Source organism: Malus sylvestris, chromosome 13 (assembly GCF_916048215.2).
Source record: "Malus sylvestris chromosome 13, drMalSylv7.2, whole genome shotgun sequence".
Taxonomy (NCBI): domain Eukaryota; kingdom Viridiplantae; phylum Streptophyta; class Magnoliopsida; order Rosales; family Rosaceae; genus Malus; species Malus sylvestris.
The window spans coordinates 11,760,532-11,779,448 of record NC_062272.1 but is presented as its reverse complement, the minus strand read 5'-3'; the positions used below and the strand labels follow the sequence as shown (position 1 = coordinate 11,779,448).

General features: G+C 39.5%; 2 protein-coding genes and 1 pseudogene across 2 annotated transcripts; 2 read left to right on the top strand and 1 right to left on the bottom strand.

The window, feature by feature from the left end:
- The first annotated feature begins 5,380 nt into the window (after nucleotides 1–5,380).
- On the top strand, nucleotides 5,381–6,004 carry LOC126595536 (zinc finger protein GIS2-like). Its single transcript, XM_050261814.1, has one exon. It carries the CDS (start codon nucleotides 5,381–5,383, stop codon nucleotides 5,810–5,812), a length of 432 nt encoding a protein of 143 aa, XP_050117771.1. The 3' UTR covers nucleotides 5,813–6,004.
- A 4,241-nt stretch (nucleotides 6,005–10,245) lies between these two features.
- LOC126595776 (protein PXR1-like) lies at nucleotides 10,246–11,718 on the bottom strand (annotated as a pseudogene).
- A 4,333-nt stretch (nucleotides 11,719–16,051) lies between these two features.
- On the top strand, nucleotides 16,052–16,741 carry LOC126595244 (uncharacterized). The gene is made up of 2 exons (XM_050261607.1): nucleotides 16,052–16,174; nucleotides 16,331–16,741. Exons 1-2 carry the CDS (start codon nucleotides 16,052–16,054, stop codon nucleotides 16,739–16,741), a joined length of 534 nt encoding a protein of 177 aa, XP_050117564.1.
- The last annotated feature ends 2,176 nt before the right edge of the window (nucleotides 16,742–18,917 follow it).

The following is an 18,917-nucleotide window of genomic DNA, read 5'->3' as shown; positions in this document are numbered from 1 at the left end:
ATGATAAATCAGGGACAGGGTTTTACACCTCGACCGATTGAACCTAAATTCGAATCACGAATTAAAAGCCTTAGAGTCACAAGTTTGGACAACAAATTGAAATACCTGAATCAAATTCACAAAACCAAATCAAATCAAATCAACTAGGGTTACGAATATGGAATTGACTACAAATGTGGTACACTAAAGAGTGGCCTCAAAAGTGATGACATGTTGAAGAATGTAAAGTCCCACGTTAGAAACTTAATTCAAATGAATACATCTTATGATGAATGGTTTCACTTCAAGACCATTAGTATAGAACTCTATACCCGGTAGTTGGTACTGGTTGTTAATCAATGACAATATCGATAACTACTCGGACAAGTATGTTTTGTAGTAAAAGTTTGATCGGTTTGGTTGAACAAAACCATGAATTAGAAGTTATGAACTAAATCTTAGACTTGTTTTGCTTGCTCAATTTGACTTTGCCAGTGAAATTCAAAGCTTGAAAGAAAATTATTAGACCAAACCGAACCAAAGGTCTAGTTTATGGCTAGTTGGGATTGTTGTGTTTCTTTAAAAAAAAATTGCTTAAGAGAAGAAAAAGATTGAAGATGAAAAGAAAGAAATAAGTAAAATGAAGATGAGCAAGAAGAAGAAATCTGAATGAACAACAAATTGAAAAACTTTTGGCGTAAAAATAATAAAATAGCCAATTTATGTCGGTTATAACAGCCAGAATACTAAAATAAGAACCATCAGAAACTAAAATAAGAAAATAGTCAATTTCTGTCGGTTATAACCGTCACCATTAACTTAAAAACCGTCAAAATCTGTTAAAAATATTTATATATATAAAAAAAAAGAATTCAAAAATACTAGCGGTTATAATAATTTTATGGTGGTTGAATCCGACACTAAATATCCGCCATGAATTTATGTCGGATATAACTGACAGGATTTCATTATTATCCGACACTAACTGAATGATGTGTCGAATATCTTTTATCCGACATAATGGCTTATTAAACCGTCACCATCATCCGACATCTAAAGCTAATATCGTAATAGTGTGTTTAGGTCTCATTAATCACCCCTTCAAGAACTAAGTCTAATTAAAATTATATTCGTTTAGGTCAAGAATGTCTTTGGACTTTCTCGCTTAAAGACATCTTATTTTCAAAAGGATGAAAGCTAATATTAGTTATAGAGTAAAAATTTAAGTTAATCTTGAAAAGCACTCATTTAAGTGTTTTTGGAATTCAAAAATATTTTTCTATAAACGCTTTGTCATATCCCGGTCCGGGGTCCACCACATCCCGGGCCCGCTCCACCACCGTAGCACGATATTGTTCGTTTTAGGCCCCGACTACGCCCTCACGGTTTTGTTTCTGGGAACTCACACGAGAACTTCCCAGTGGGTCAGCTATCTTGGGAGTGCTCTCGTGCGCTACTCACTTAACTTCGGAGTTCCCATAGAACCCGAAGCTAGTGAACTCCCCAAATGCCTCGTGATAGGTAAGGATGAGAATATAAATATAAGGATCACTCCCCTAGGCGATGTGGGATCTTACAATCCATCCCCCTTAGGGGCCCGATGTCCTCGTTGGCACACCACAGCCAAGGTTGGGCTTTGATACCAAATTGTCACATCCCGGCCCGGGGTCCACCACTATAGCACGATATTGTCCGTTTTGGGCCCCGACTACCCCCTCACGGTTTTATTTATAGGAACTCACACGAGAACTTCCCAATGAGTCACCTATCCTGGGAGTGCTCTCGCGCGCTACTCGCTTAACTTCGGAGTTCCCATGGAACTTGAAGCCAATGAGCTCCCAAAAGGTCTCGTGCTAGGTAGGGATGGGAATATACATATAAGGATCACTCTCCTAGGCGATGTAGGATCTTACAATCCACCCCTTTAAGAAAATTTTGTCCCTGAAATTTAAAATCATTTGTTATACAAAACTCAAAGATAGAGAAGAATAAAATATGTGTAGATAACGAAGAAATCAAGTCAGAGCGATTGCACAAAAGGAAAAATGTCATTCCGTCGCGATCGGAGTGCAATGATTCCTCTCTCATGCCTCCAACTCATACTTTCCTTATTTTTCAGTACAATACTATAATATAATGGTTTTCACAAAACAAAATGTCAAAAATATTTATATGTACTAACGTCCCGTCGAAAATGTATATATAACAACATAAGGTTTATGGTAGTGGTATCCCTGGCCGGAAGTGTGCCGACGAGGACGTCGGGCCCCTTAAGGGGGTGGATTGTAAGATCCCACATCACCCAGGAGAGTGATCCTTATATGTATATTCTCATCTCTACCTAGCACGAGGCCTTTTGGGAGCTCACTGGCTTTGGAGTTCATCGGAACTCCAAAGTTAAGCGAGTAGCGCGCGAGAGCAATCCCATGATGGGTGACCCACTGGGAAGTTCTTGTCTGAGTTCTCAGAAACAAAACCGTGAGGGCGTAGTCGGGGTCCAAAGCAGACAATATCGTGCTACAGTGGTGGAACGGGCCCGGGATGTGACCTGGCTTTGGAGTTCATCGAAACTCCAAAGTTAAACGAGTAGTGCGCGAGAGCAATCCCATAATAGGTGACCCACTAGGAAGTTCTCGTGTGAGTTCCTAGAAAGGCCTCGTGCTAGGTAGGGATGAGAATATACATATAAGGATCACTCTCCTGGTGATGTGGGATCTTACAATCCACCCTCCTTAAGGGGCCCGACTTCCTCGTCGGCACACTTTCGGCCAGAGATTGGCTCTAATACCAAATTGTCACATCCTGGCTTGGGGTCCACCACATCTTGCCTTGGGATCCACCACATCCCGGGCCCGTTCCACCACCATAGCACGATATTGTCCGCTTTGGGCCCCGACTACGCCCTCACGGTTTTGTTTCTTAGAACTCACATGAGAACTTCCCAGTGGGTCACCCATCATGAGATTGCTTTCGTGTGCTACTCGCTTAACTTTGGAATTCCGATGAACTCCAAAGCCAGTGAGCTCCCAAAAAGCCTCATGCTAGGTAGGATGAGAATATACATATAAGGATCACTCCCCTGGGTGATGTGGGATCTTACACGCTTTCATCATTTTTTTTAAACAAACAAAATTATCTACACTAAGATTATATCCAACCCTTGGAGTAAAACCTAAAATTGTTAGTCCATAAATTTTAGGTTTTAATCCAGAAATAGCTTTTCTACTCTAACCCTTATGGCATAAATTTTTTAGCCTGAGGTTATTAAAGAATAATTTTAGGCTAATTTTTTTTTTAATTATGTAAACTATCCTAATTTAATTTTATGAACATTTTAACCTAAAAATATTTAGATTCCGATAAATATTGAAAATTCATTAAATTTGGGTGAATTTTGAGTTAAATATTTTTTTTAAATTATTTTAGCCGTTGGATTTAAATTTGGGATGTTAGATCTTTTTTATACCGTTGAATTTGATCATATTAGATATCAACCGTTGGATTCAATGAAATTATAAATATAAAACAAAAACATTAACTAAATTAAATGTGGACCGTTGGATAACCTACGACCCGTTTGAATTTCAACTGTTGATTATCCAAAAATGACGTTGACTCACTTTTCTTGGCCGACAATTGCTGGACACACCTACGTGGGTGAAACTGCCCTTTATAGCTGTTCGGGCAGGAATGTCGCCTTTGGACGTTCCTGGCTGGAGCACACAGCTCCTTACGGAGTTGGCACTTTGGTTGACTATCGAGTTCTCGCTTTGTTCGTCGGGCTACAAAAAGAGTACAGAGTTAATTCTGAAAGGTGCCTTTGTCGGGCCTTAAGTATAGGCCGTGAGACTCGCAATTAAAACTAACTTAAGTGTTGAGGCGTGCCACTGCCATCTCAGTATGGCAGATGTAAAATGAGTAGATTTAAGCCGATTACTTGCGCCCCAAGTTACTCTAACTTCTCATTATCAAAGGATTGTCATGGATGAGTTAAGTCCACATTATATTCTTTTCAATGCCTTGAGATCAAGGACTTTTGTGTATCTTGTAGGTAAAAGGGCAGAGGTTCGGGTCTAATCAAGGCATTAAGTGGATTCACTCTTAAGATAGTAAAACCATTTAATTAAAACCAGATCTAAGAGTAAACTGAACTTTGGATCATTAAAAGACCTAAAATGATTTGAATACATACTAGCGAATTCATTACAACACCAGATCTATTAACTAAAAGACAAAACAAAGGGAATCGGGCAAGATTGAACCTTGTTGGGCAAGGCTGGACCTTTCGTCGTTTCTTTTCTTGGCCACTACAAGGATATGAGGGTTTCAAGGGAGAATAGATGACAAATAAAGTTACACAAGAGAATCGATAATACTGGTGAGCAGCAGAGCTATTAAACTAAACAAAAGATAGCTTATGTTAGGGCTGATCCTGAAAAAGGATTGAGGTTGGGGGCTGACTACGACTTTGTATGCAAATCTGGCTTGAGCAGAGTTTGTGTATTTGTTTGTTTGATTGGTTGAGTGTCCTTATCTCTGGGCCCTCTTCCTCCTTTTATAAGCGAATTAATCTGACTGCTTGTAGCTTGGTTCCTGCCCGAAAGCAACTGAGAGGTAGTGGCTCATCAGTAATTTACGTACTCTGCCATCCAGAAAGTGCTTTTGGGCTGAGAGTATGCTGATTTCCATCAAGTGTTACTTCTTTCAAGCTACTAGCCTTTGCATTTAATGTGGAATCATCATTTTGCCTTGGGTTGGGCGAATAGGTTTGATGCTGGGCCTTTGGGCAGAGTCATGCCTTATGGGCTTCTTTTTTGGGCTTCTCTTCCTTCAGCCCAAAGTTCAAATATTAACCCAAACAACAGCAATGATAAATGTTGGAGCAATGCTAGAACGCGTCCTTCATGTGGCGCGAGTGGTTTTGGGCGCTTGTCGTCCAACTCCCTCTCTTCCACTTGCACAAGTGGGCTCCTTCACTAACCCAATCCTATTTTTCGGCCGGTATTTGGCCCAATTTTAGCTTCTAACCCAAAATCCCAAATTGGCCCAAGGGTTGGAAGGAAATGGGAGGGGAATAGATGGTAAATTTTATGACTTACTTCAAAGGTTGGAGTTGGTCTAAGAGGAATAGAAGAAGGCTAAGCTTTGCAATGGACTAACAATAATGTGATTCAAATCCTCTTTGACTAAGACCTCTCAAATTCGCCTTTCAGTTATTTAAATCATTATCCAAAGGAATCGTATATATCTGACAAATAATAGTAAAAGCAATAATAGGGGAGGCCCATGCAATAGTGCTTTAGTAGCTCTGCGTATGGGTTGGGTGTTTCTAAGGGCGCAAGTAATATATATAAGTTTCATTAGTTTTCAATTTCCATGAACCATATTCTTTCATCAGAAAATGAAGCTATTCGGGTTTTCGGTGACAGAGGACAGTGACCAAGTCGCCATGATCATCGAGAGCAAGAAGTTTGAGTGTCACTACTGTGACCGGAAGTTTAAAAGCTCTCAAGCATGGGGAGGTCATCAAAACGCACACAAAAGAGAAAGACAGCTTGAAAGGATGGCCATGTTAGAACATGTTCAACATCTTCGTCATCCTCCTCCTAATCATGATCATCGTCATCAAAATCAACTGGTAGCAGCAAGTGTACCCATATTCGTTTGTTCTAGTGGGTCCACAAGCAATATCAATGGTGATCATGCTGGTGCTGCTCGGGTCTCGTCTGTTGTAGCTCCCAGAAACCCTCACGGCCCGTACTTTAAACAGATCGAACAGGTTGTTCCCAACACAGATGAAGGAAATTATGTTGATCTGCGTTTGAGACTTTGAGTCTTAAAATTCACTAAACTGGTTAATTAGAAAGCTTTTTCTGTCATTTCTTGTATGGTTGAAAACTTGCGTGCATGTTCAATTATATGGTTCCGATGCCATCTGAAAAACCCTAAAAAGTTGCATGTTCGAGCTCATACATGGGCAAGCATTGTTTTACAATGCATTAAACGATGCATAAGCTATGAAATAGATGTTTATGTCTTCATTATTAGAATCTTAATATTGAGTACCTTACTTCAGAAATCATAAAGTCTAGCTAGCCATGTGAAGTTTTATTTTCCTAATCAATGGGAAAGAGGGAATTCTAATTCGGGACATTTTTCAATAGTAAGAAAAGATACTATTAGACTGAGAGTTAGTTCATAGCCATGTAAAGTTATATAGATGCATGAATTTTCTTTAGCTTTCATCTTGTTAATAGAGTTAATCATTCCATTTATAGTTTGATCATTCAAAATCAGAGACTTAAAAGTTAAAGTCTATTTTTGAGAGTATAAAACCTAGAATTTAAACTCTAAATGGTTATGCTAGAGTCTAAATAATCAACGATCTAAATGAGACTAATATAGCCGAAGACAAATTAGCAAAAATGAGATTTCCCAACGTCAGTCTCATTGTTTATAATTCGTTAATAACCCAATATTGTTTTTTTTTTTTTTTTGGGGGGGGGGGGGGGGCGGGCGGGGTGGGGTTTCACATTGTGGTAACATGTTATGATAATCTCTAAAGCTCCTTGAGGAGAAGTGGAAATTTATATAATATAAGGGACATTCAACGCCGATTTATGTGTCTGTCCTCTATCCATTCGAAGTTACTAACGGGGGTCCTACTTCTTTCAAGGTCAGCAAACCGACCAGACTATGCTAACAGCCTGCTGCAACCTCAGCTAGTCAAGGATGTGCATCTGCACACACACACTGTATAAGTTCGCATTCGTGTCTCCTCTTTCGTTAGTGTTAGTTTCTCTGGGGACGGGCTACCATGCGTGTCAACTGGTGAAGGAAAGGATGAAGTTGTTCCTTGTGTGATTAGGTGGTGTTGCATGTAGGAGCCATTCTTCTCCTTGCTTGTCCAGGAACCTGTATATATTCTTTCAATCCTTTAGAAATCTTGTTTTTTAGTTTGCTTTTAGTATTAGGGTTTTACTGAAACGCACACATCGCCCAGAAAAGAAATTATTTTTTATCCAAATAATTACACATATATTAAACATGTTTTTAATTACCTGGGCATGCAAAACTCATATATGATTGATTTAATAGCTCAAGAAAAAGCTAGCTCTTCCATTTACATACCCCAGTGCTTGGATAAGTCAACGGTGTTCCTCTAATAAGAGAGATTTTCAATGTGATCGGAACACAGGATGATACACCATATATCACTATACAAATTGTGAAATATGTTGTTAAAAAGATAATAACTTAAAAAATAAAATTTTCCACCACTTATATAAAAACATATAATGTATCACCAATGTTCTGGTCACAATGAAATGTTTCTCTTATAATACCAAGTCTCCCCTAACAAATTGGAAGGTAACGTGCATAGAGTATGATTCTCTCCTCTCCAAACCTCATTCTCTTCCCTTTTTCTTCTCTTTCACTTCCTCTTTGTCTCTCCCTCTCTATAAATAAATCTACATTTGACGTGACTTAATCATGACCGTTCAAATAGAAAGGGACTGAAAGGGAGAGACGTTTGAGGGGAGAAAACCATACTCCTAAAATAACACTCAACAATTTACTCCCATTTTTTTTCGAGTTGTTTTTTGCTTTTCTCTTTCTCTTGGTCAAATTCTGCCTTTCGTTTGTACAGTTTTAACGCATCCATAAAATTTCGCATTTTTCTGGAGCCCCAAATATTTATAGCAAATGTAAATAATGAGAGTTCTGTTTTAGACTGAGTCACAAAGTACATAAATCTACAAGAGTATCTATGGAAGGTTCCAAGTTAGTGAACAAATTAAAACTTGCCTAAGCCCACACATTGTGTCTGAAGCTGTTTTTTATTTTTTTGGAAAATATATGGGAGAAAGAAGTTTGAAAGAAATGTGAAAGAGAAAGGGAATTATTTTTTCGGGTGCTCACCAATATCTATTTCTAGATGCTCATTTTTTTTTTCTTGGAGTAGATTTCTGGATGCTCATTAATTTGGCAAAGAAATCCTCTTTAAGTTTGAGCGGTTTCACAAACCCTCTCGCTCTTTCTTTTTGTTGTTGTTGTATACTCGTCACATCCTCACAAATTAAGACAATGGTTTCCCAACCCTTCTTATTTAATCAACATCATCTGAGAGACATATGACAGCAACGCAAGTCCCCCTATAAGAATTCCTTGCTCTCCCATCAAAACCAAGTTTTTGTCGTCCACCTCTCTCTCTCTTTTTGCTCGTCAACCTTGATTGGCAAGCAAGAAAGATGAGAGAGATGGACAAGATGCAATCAACTTATCAATCAACGTATATGCCTGATGGTGACCGTGACCACGAAGGTTATCCTTGGGAAAATCAAAGGTATTCACGTAAAGCATCTTCGATCTACAACTCTAGCCAATTAGAGCTCAAGAGAAAACGTCGGGTGGCCAAGTACAAGTCCTACGTCGTTGAAACCAAATTCAAGACTGCTTTAAAGAATGGGGTACGTTGGTTCAAGAACAAATATCATGCGCTTGTGTATACGTAGTTTGAGAGAATGTAAAGGAATATATCTCAAACTTGAGACTTGCACGTAAACTCTAGCTAGCTAGATTTGCATGCATTTGGCGTTAGCCTCTCGAATTGAGGTTATGTTTCATTCTTTCAATTTTTGTGCAATTGATCTGTCCATTCATATTTTTCTGCCTTTCGATTTGTTCAATTTGTGGTTAATAACGTGAAAATCTTGAAAGACATTTGTGATCTATTTCTATACGATGAATGCCTTGTTCTTCTTGAAATTTTCATCAGAGTCTTCTTCTCTTCGGTAATTTTTCCGGATCTGAAATGTTTACCTTAACATTAGGCTTATAAATTCCAGCATAACAGGATATATGGGATTTTACATATAAACTAGGACCCAAGAAACTTGAGTTTAATAATTTTTCACACATGATCATGAATTTGATGGCGTTACCAGTACATGATCGACGTACAACTAGATATATTCAATCTAAAAAACAGTTATTATCATTCATGAGATTTGAATTCAAAACTTTCTCTGATAACCTAACAAATGTTTATGAGAGGATGTACTCTCCCAATAAAAGAGCACCTTAGTATGTTCAAAATTTCACTAGAAGATGGGTCCTTATTTACCAAAAGAAAAGAAACATGGTTCCTTCTGTTCTATACCTAAATAGTTTGCATGTCTTGAGTCATTAAGATATTTGTTACATTACAAAAAAGCAAAGAAGAACTTTTATGTCTTAACTAGAAAACATGTCCGCATGTTGCTACGGAATTAACAATTGAACCAAACGCTGGGCTCGAAACATGTAAAAACAGTGTAACATCATTAAAATTATTGACAATCAAAAGGATCGAAAATTTTAATACAAAAAATGTTTAGTTTATGCAATCTATAAGGTAAAAAATTGCAGAATGTTTGGTAATCTACATACAAAAACTATTAGTCATCCATTGTGCACCAAAGCACTTAGATACTAAAGATTGTAAAGTGCTGGACTATTTACATGCAAAAAATATTATGCTCCTTAGGTTAGACAGAATTATTTACATAGATTAGAAAGAGTTATTTACATGGCCAAAAATGTTAGAGAGATTGTTTGATACATATATTGACAAAGGACTGTAAATTTGATGGCTGGAACAACTGAAGTTTTGGTCAAGTAATTTTCACCACTAGGAAAGCAATCTAGGCAAAGGAAAATGAAAACTAAACATTTAGATTAATGTGGCAAATTTATTTTTGAATAAATTACACCGAAAGAAAAAATAAAGATGGATGATATTTACCTAGTCTTTTTTAAGGGAATTTTAACAAAAAACTTCAGATATTGTTCACTTTAACAAAAAAATCATATTTTTACATTAAAAAAATCAATCATGATACTATCCGTCTTATCATTTATTTTATCTTTATCATTAAAATATAAAGTTTTTAAATATTTTTCATTAGTTTTTTTTTTTTTTTAAGCAAGATGATCTATCAAAACCGAACGCAATGACGTTCTAGGATTCATATAGCCAACCCCACTTAATGGGAAAAAGCTTTGTTGTTGTTGTAAGCAAGATAATCTATCTTTGTACCAATCGGTGATGATTTTTTTCCCTCTTCTGAATTTTCTTCCACGTCAGTAAAGCAGGAGAAAAAGGAAAATTGAGGCATATCATGATGTCTAGCCCATATTTTGTGGCTTTTTCAAAGGCAGGATTCTATCGGAAGTTGTCAGCGAGATTCCATCGCCTATGCAAATATCTCCATCATCATCACATTCAAATCAACTTTAGTTAATTGAATTAATTTTAATAATTGTAATAGAAAGTAATGATTATGTCCAACGCACTTGCTCAAAAATTAAAGCCTAATTTATTTATTTTAATTCAAAAAGGAAAGAGGATAATGATTTTTCTTCACAATTTCCTCTAACCCAAGAAAGGCCACTCCTATCATGTCCTTCGGTGAACATATATTTTCTGGGTTCTTCCTTTTCCTGCATAAAAAGTTAAAAAATTAAAAAACCACAAACGAAGAATTTTAAAAAATCAACTTTTTTCATACAAGTATATCTCAGACCTCAAATATTTATTTCTTCCACTTCCTAAATATTACAGAATATTTGGGTCAGTTCCGTGTGCCTGACCCCCCTTCAGCTTGGACATTCATTTCTGTTCTGTCATATTCGAACATACGGACAACGAAAAGCAGAGTTGGAGAGAATAGTATAACAACATAATACATACTTGAGGTTTTCCAGTGAAAGTGTGCATGTAAACTTTTACGAAAGGAGAACAATGGCTCCTCCAGCTTTGAAATAGCAGCTGGGCAAATCCCATTCAAATCCAAAACCAAAACACATCAGATATCCACAAAAAAATATGCAAAATCAAAACCCTCGCCGTCAGAAACATGCAAAACTCACCCAAAAGAAGGTTTCTATATGAAGCAAAAGAGAATTCCAAAACTACTTAACCCGTCGTGAATAAATACCTACACGTACTGAGGGAATAGCCAAAACTCTCAATACCATCTGCATCCATTTATGAAAACGTTTTTTGTTTGTCCTAGTAAGCAAGCCTCAAAGGAAAAAACTAAAATTGTTTACCTTTAGCACAAAGGGCTTCGAAAGCTGCACACAAAAGCCCAAAGAAACGTAGAGCAACGTCTCCTGAAACAAAAAAAACAGAAGCAAATCATACACTCGGACGACGAATCTAACGATATAAACAGAACACCCAAAATTACATAAACGAAATTCATACGCAAATTTTCCGAAACAAAGATGAAATTGTCACTGAATTCATAATAAGAAACATTAAAATTAAGTTTAAAAAACCCTCAGACTCCTTTGCTGTGCTTTCTTCCGTCTGTCTCGCCCTCTTTCGCCCCTCCTCTCTCTCCTTCGTACTCACTCTCTTTTCACCACACACGGCTCTCTCTCCTTTTCTGCTATCTTTTTGGGCTCCCTCTCTCTCCTTCGTATGTCTCTCCTTTCTTTCTCTTTTTTTTTTTTTTTTTTTTTATGCTTTTTCCTTCGGCTTCTCCATGATGGGCTGGCACCTTTCCTCATTTTCTGCTCCTTTTTCTGCTGCTTTTCTGGTCCTTTTCCTCCTGCTTTTCTGCTTCTTTCCCGAAACTTGTGTCCTGCTCATAAATAAGTATCAAGCTCAGAATTGGTCTGCTAAAATTCCACTGGTTGTTACTTTCCTCCAATAAAACAATCTTAAACAGTGTCTTCAGTACCTTTACCTATAAAATACTCCAGAAAAGCAGAAAGAAGAGTGCGATCCATCCCGTCCTTTTACACGATGACCAACACGGGGAGAGCAGGGGTAAAATTGTAAATTTAATGTTCAAAACGGAAAAATACTTTGGTCTAGTAGATATCTATATACACTAAAGTTCAGTTCCTCATTGTTCATTATGTGAGAGGGGTTATTGTCCACTAACAGTGAACTTCCCACTTCCCAAGCTGCCCTCCCATTTCTTCATTGCCCGTACTTTTGTCTCTCTTTGCTACAGGAAAATGATCTTCTTGCTCTTATTGTTTGGGTTGAAACTTAAACTTTGGGCTTAGAAGGGAGTTGGCCAAAAAAGAAAAGGAAAAGCCCGAAGCTCAGCCCAGACCTAGAAAGTAGAAAGGGCCTTTCCCGACTAGGTGCAGCTCATTTGCACCACTTGCTCACCTACCCAAGGGCCAAGTGGTATAGATCAGCCGGCTAATCAGCCCAAAAGTACTTTATGATGGCAGTACAAGTAAATAGCTGATGAGTCACTATCCTTCAAACTACATTCGAGCAAGATTATTGCTACAGGAGGACAAGCCAAGGTGGCTATAAAAGGAGAAAGAGAAGTCAGAATCAAGGACACTCAAAACAAACAAACAAAAGCATAAACTCTGCTCAAAGCTAGATTTGCCTTCAAAACGAAGCTGTAGTAAGCCCAAGCCTTCATCCCTTTCGGGACAAACCCTTTGTAATAGCTCTGCTACCCTGCTCAACGACTGCTGTAGTATCGATTTTCTTTCTGCAAACTCACCTCCCAACCCCTTTTTCTAAGCTTTCAAACCTTCTGTTAACCCACAAAGATAGGAAGTTGCAAGACGATCAGCCTTCCCCGACCTTCTTTGTTTTTGTCTTTTCATTCATTAGCCTAGCAATATGTTGTATACTTCAAGTTGTATCCAAATTATTTCTAGTACTATAGTTATTAAAAGACTATCTCAGCGCTTGAATCCGATTTGAATATGTCTTCACAGTTCAAACCAGATCTAAGCTCTAAGCTCTCGGGCATATAAGATTTAATCACCCTAAAAAGTCCTTGGCCTCAAGGCATAAAAAGGAACCTGATGTGGACTTAACCCATCCACGACAAGCTTTGATAAACAAGAAGTCCGGAGTTACTTGGGGCGCAAGTAATCGACCTACCACTTAGTTTTATTTCTATTATATTATGATGACCATATAACGTTTGAGTACAGGATGAATTCTGGTGAGAAGCCTCAAGGCCTATTCAAGGCCCCACAAAGGCACCTATTTGGATTCATCCTATTTCTTGGGCAAGAACGTTCGAGTACGGGATAAATTCTGATGGGAAGCCTCAAGGCCTATTCAAGGCCCCACAAAGGCACCTATTTGGATTCATCCTATTTCTCGGGCAAGAACATTGAGTACAGAAGGTGTTCTGATAGGAAGCCTCAAGGCCTATTCAAGGCCCCACAAAGGCACCTATTTAGATTCATTCTGCTCTTTGAGCTCAGGTAATCAGAAGTATGATGGTTATAAGACCTATATAACCAACAAAAGGAACCTTATGTGTTTGATTACTAAGTTAGTTATTTATGGGAAGCCTCAAGGCCTATACCTAATGCCCCACAAAGGCACCTGTCAATAACTAGCATAGTCTCTCGAATATATATAATTAAAACTCAAACATCCGTTCTACATCTGCCATGCTGAAGATGGTAGTGGCACGCCTGAGCAATTCAAAGTTAATCTTGATCGTGAGCCTCAAGGCCTACACCTAAGGCCTCACAAAGGCACCTTTCAAAGTTAACTCTGTCCTTCTCTTTCAGCCTTGCCCGACAAGCCTTGCCCGACAGGCTTTGCCCGACAAGCCCGCCAGTAAAGCAGAAGCTCGACAGAAAGCATCAACCGGCGCCAACCTCTTGGGGAGCTGTGTGCTCGTCGGCCAGGAAGCATTCCTCACGGAAATTCCCGCCACAAACATAGTTTTGGCACGCCTGGTGAGGATCGGGCACAAATTATCTGTCTCTTGCAAGAATTCAGAGATTGTTTTGCTTGGCATTACACTGAGATGCTGAGTTTAGATGCAACCTTGGTGGAACACAGAATGCCCATCAAGGAAGGATATAAGCCGGTTAAGCAAGCACCACGAAGGATGTCGAATGAGATAGAAGAGAAGGTTAAAGAAGAGATTGAGAGGCTCATAAAAGCCGGATTTATCAGGTCAGCCAAATATGTGGAGTGGTTAGCCAACATTGTACCCGTTTTAAAAGTCGTAACAAAAGCGGTACGATGTTGTGTTGACTACAGGAATATTAATGGTGCTACACCTAAAGATGAGTATTCCATGCCCATGGCAGATCTATCCATAGATGCAGTAGCAAAACACAAAGTCTTATCTTTTATGGATGGAAATGCCGGGTATAATCAGATAAAGATGGCCCCGGAGGATATACATAAGACAACTTTTAGGTGTCCTGGGCATGTGGGGGCATATGAATATCCGGTCATGCCCTTCGGGCTCAAGAATGCTGGTGCAACCTACCAAATGGCGATGAATGCCATCTTTCATGATCTGATTGGCCATAATATGGAGGTGTATATTGATGACATCGTGGTGAAATCCAAGACGGAAGAACAATATCTGATAGACCTCAGGCAGGCATTAACAAGAATGAGGATCCACAAATTGAAGATGAATCCAAAAAAGTGTGCGTTTGGAGTGAAAGCGGGCAATTTCTTGGGATTCCTGGTTCATCAAAGAGGGGTAGAAGTGGACAAAAATAAAGCTCGGGTAATAATGGAGTCACCTTCACCCACCAACAAAGTGCAACTTCAGAGGCTGCTGGGCAAAATTAATTTCTTAAGAAGATTCATTGCCAATCTAGCGGGCAAGATCCAGCCGCTGACTCCTTTGTTAAGACTGAAGGATAAGGAGAATTTCGAGTGGGAACCACCGCACCAAGAGGCTTTCGATAGTATCAAAGCTTATTTGACTTCCCCGCCAGTATTGGTACCACCTCAGAGGGGAAAACCCTTAAAGTTATATATCTCCGCTTCAGATAAATCAATTGGGAGTTTGCTGGCTCAGAATAATGAAGGCGGGAAAGAGCAGGCAGTGTACTACTTCAGTAGAATTCTGACCAAGGTAGAAACAAGATGTGATAAAGTACATGTTGTCAAAGCCAATGTTAACAGGAAGGATTGGGAAGTGGATTCTAGCATTATCAGAATTTAACTTCCAGTATGTCCCCCAAAGGGCAGTAAAAGGCCAAGCAATTGCTGACTTCTTGGCGTAACATCAATAATCTCGAGATGAGATAATCAATATACCGGGAACCCTGGAAGTTACTAATGTTTGGATCCCGCCAGGCAAAGGGATCTCGGGCAAAGAGGAGTGGATCCAGCAGGAGATAAGAAGAGTGGCTGATTTATGGATTACTCCTTGGAAGCTGTATTTTGATGGTTCTTATACTCAGATGGCTTCAGGAGCTGGGATTGTGATTATCAACCCTCAAGGGATTTATCATTATTACTCATTTCTCTTGGATTATCAAGGGAATACCAACAATCGGGCAGAGTATGAGGCCTTAATAATTGGTTTGGAAATCTTGATGGATCTAGGGGCAATGGAAGTTGAGGTGTTTGGTGATTCAGAATTGGTAATAAACCAGCTAAATGGGGAGTTCAAGTGCAGACATATCATTATGGCCAGATACTATTTGGCGGCCACACAATTGTTGAGTTATTAGGATTCTGATATATCGGTGAGTCATGTTCCCAGGGGAGCCAACCTAGCAGCTAATGAGATGGCGCAATTGGCCTCAGGCATGCCAATACAGGAAAGAAGATATGGGTTGGATGTCGAGATTCAAAGGAGAAATCTTCCTTCTATCCTGGAAAAGGGGATTTAGCCTGGATGTAATGGTTCAGGAAGCTGAGATAGAAGATTGGAGATCGCCCATCATCCATCATTTGAAAGATCTCTCTTCACCCATCAGCAAGAAGAATAGACAGCAAGCAACTAAGTATGTCTTATGGGCGAAAGACCTACTAAGGAAGACTCCAGACGGGTTATTATTGAAATGCTTAGGCCAAGAGGAGTCCATGAGAATGATGGCCGAAGTACATGAAGGAATATGTAGAGCATATCAGGCGGGGACAAAGATGAGGTGATTACTTAGGCGATATGGTTATTTTTGGCCCGACATGGAAAAAGATTGCAAGTCCTATGCCCGAGGGTGTGAGGAATGTCAAAGGCACGATCCTCTCCAACATGTACCCTCTGTGCCTTTAAATCCAGTAGTCAAGCCCTGGCCCTTCAGATGATGGGCAATGGACTTCATCGAGCAGATTTACCCGGCTTCTAGCAAGGGGCACACTTTTATCATTGTAGCAATGGATTACTTTACCAAATGGGTGGAGGCCTCGGCGGTGAAAACCATAACCTCAGCTGCGGTAAAAAAATTTATTGAGACCAAGATTCTGCATAGATTTGGGGTGCCTGAAACCATAGTGACGGATCGAAGGCTATCTTTTATTTCAAAAGAAGTTGAAGAATTTGCAAGCAAATACAAAATAAAGATGATCTGGTCCAGTCCTTATTACCCGCAGTCAAATGGCCAGGCAGAATCCAGCAACAAGATTTTGGTAAACATTATCAAAAGAATGGTGATTGATAGTTCGGAAAAATGGCATGAAAAGCTGGGGAATACTTTGTGGGCATACAGAACTTCTAAGAGGGCAGGTACAAGGACAACTCCTTATGCTCTAACCTTTAGGCAAGATGCAGTGCTTCCCATGGAGATCAATGTGAGTTCTGTCAGAATTCAAAATCAGTTTGGGTTACACAGCGAAGAATACAACGAAGCCATGTGTCAAGGGATTAAAGACTTAGATGTAGCCCGAATTGAAGCTCTGAACCAGATTCAGGAAGGAAAGAGAGCTGTTGCCCGAGCGTATAACAAAAGGGTGAAAGCAAAGTCTTGTGTGGAAGACAGTTCTTTCTCTAGGAGCTCAGCTTAGGGGCTTTGGAAAGTGGAGCCCGACGTGGGAAGGTCCTTTCATAGTTAGTCAAGTATTAAACAAAGGGGGATATTACTTGGCAGACCTCGAAAGGAATTGGCAGAAACATCCCATTAATGTTAAATTCTTGAAAAGGTATTGTCCTACATTATGGGATGTTAGGGATTGTTACATCGAGGAGGATGCAAGGTAAAGCAGGTTTCGGGATGCTAAAGTATAGTGTATATTCATCAGTCATTCAAGAAGACAGAAAGACACAAGATTGTTAAGATATTGTTTATTTCATTTTCGACAAATTGGTGAAGTTTACAACAAATTCAATTCAATCCTGATGTACTACGTACGACTCCTTCCAGGTGCAATGACGTCTCAGCTGGTTTTCTGGTATCTTCATGGGTAAAATCCGGTTAGGTGATCAGGTTGTGCGGCCAAGAAGTGCCTGGTAGAGGATCCTCGGGCAGAGTCATCACCATATATGATGGTGAAGCCTGATTTAATGGCGACGAGCGGGAAGGCAAGTCTTCATGGGTGTTGGAGAAAGCGGGGTGCCTGACCAAGGGTGTTGGAGAAAGCGGGGTGCCTGACCAAGGGTGTTAGGGATAATGGTTATTTGATGAAAACTCTTTTTCTCATGAAAAAGGAGTTTTAGGAAACCCCATTTGAATCTTGAAGAGATCATTTCTCAGTCTTGGGGAGAAAACTAAGAAGGCAAAAATACTCGGGGTTAATTGAAGCGAAGGTTGAACGAATTTGGTTGACTGAGCAAAAGGCAAAATCAAACCTGAATTTATAGAAACCTCAGAGGGTAACCCAAAGGTCGTGAGAAGAGCAAGAGACGCATGGTCGTAGGCCTCATGTCCAGAAAAACACAAGTTCCAAGAGCGGGCATGCAAGTATGCGGATATTCAATCAATATTGGCACCTAGAATTCCAGTCTGAATATTGATTGAAGGGGGCACTATTTGGGTTGAAACTTAAACTTTGGGCTTAGAAGAGAGTTGGCCAAAAAAGAGAAGGAAAAGCCCGAAGCTCAGCCCAGACCTAGAAAGTAGAAAGGGCCTTTCCCGACTAGGTGCAGCTCATTTGCACCACTTGCTCACCTACCCAAGGGCCAAGTGGTATAGACCAGCCAGCTAATCAGCCCAAAAGTACTTTATGATGGCAGTACAAGTAAATAGCTGATGAGTCACTATCCTTCAAACAACATTCGGGCAAGATTATTGCTATAGGAGGCCAAGCCAAGGTGGCTATAAAAGGAGAAAGAGAAGTCAGAATCAAGGACACTCAAAACAAACAAACAAAAGCATAAACTCTGCTCAAAGCCAGATTTGCCTTCAAAACGAAGCTATAGTCAGCCCAAGCCTTCATCCTTTTCGGGACAAACCCTTTGTAATAGCTCTGCTACCCTGCTCAACGCCTGCTGTAGTATCGATTTTCTTTATGCAAACTCACCTCCCAACCCCTTTTCTAAGCTTTCAAACCTTCTGTTAACCCACAAAGATAGGAAGTTGCAAGACGATCAGCCTTGCCCGACCTTCTTTGTTTTTATCTTTTCATTCATTAGCCTAGCAATATGTTATATACTTCAAGTTGTATCCAAATTATTTCTAGTAATATAGCTATTAAAAGACTCTCTCAGCGCTTGAATCCGATTTGAATATGTCTTCATAGTTCAAACCAGATCTAAGCTCTAAGCTCTCGGGCATATAAGATTTGATCACCCTAAAAAGTCCTTGGCCTCAAGGCATAAAAAAGAACCTGATGTGGACTTAACCCATCCACGACAAGCTTTGATAAACAAGAAGTCCGAAGTTACTTGGGGCGCAAGTAATCGACCTACCACTTAGTTTTATTTCTATTATATTATGATGACCATATAACGTTTGAGTACGTGATGAATTCTGATGGGAAGTCTCAAGGCCTATTCAAGGCCCTACAAAGGCACATATTTGGATTCATCCTATTTCTCGGGCAAGAACGTTCGAGTATGGGATAAATTCTGATGGGAAGCCTCAAGGCCTATTCAAGGCCCCACAAAGGCACCTATTTGGATTCATTTTATTTCTCGTGCAAGAACATTGAGTACAGAAAGGGTTCTGATGGGAAGCCTCAAGGCTTATTCAAGGCCCCACAAAGGCACCTATTTGGATTCATTCTGCTCTTTGAGTTCAGGTAA

Bases quoted from the DNA above. Each gene is read 5' to 3' on its own strand.
- LOC126595536 (XM_050261814.1), top strand. From the start codon at position 5,381: ATGAAGCTATTCGGGTTTTCGGTGACAGAGGACAGTGACCAAGTCGCC.
- LOC126595244 (XM_050261607.1), top strand. From the start codon at position 16,052: ATGGACTTCATCGAGCAGATTTACCCGGCTTCTAGCAAGGGGCACACT. The intron at 16,175-16,330 runs GTAAAAAAATTT...TATTACCCGCAG, and splicing joins AAACCATAACCTCAGCTGCG to TCAAATGGCCAGGCAGAATC.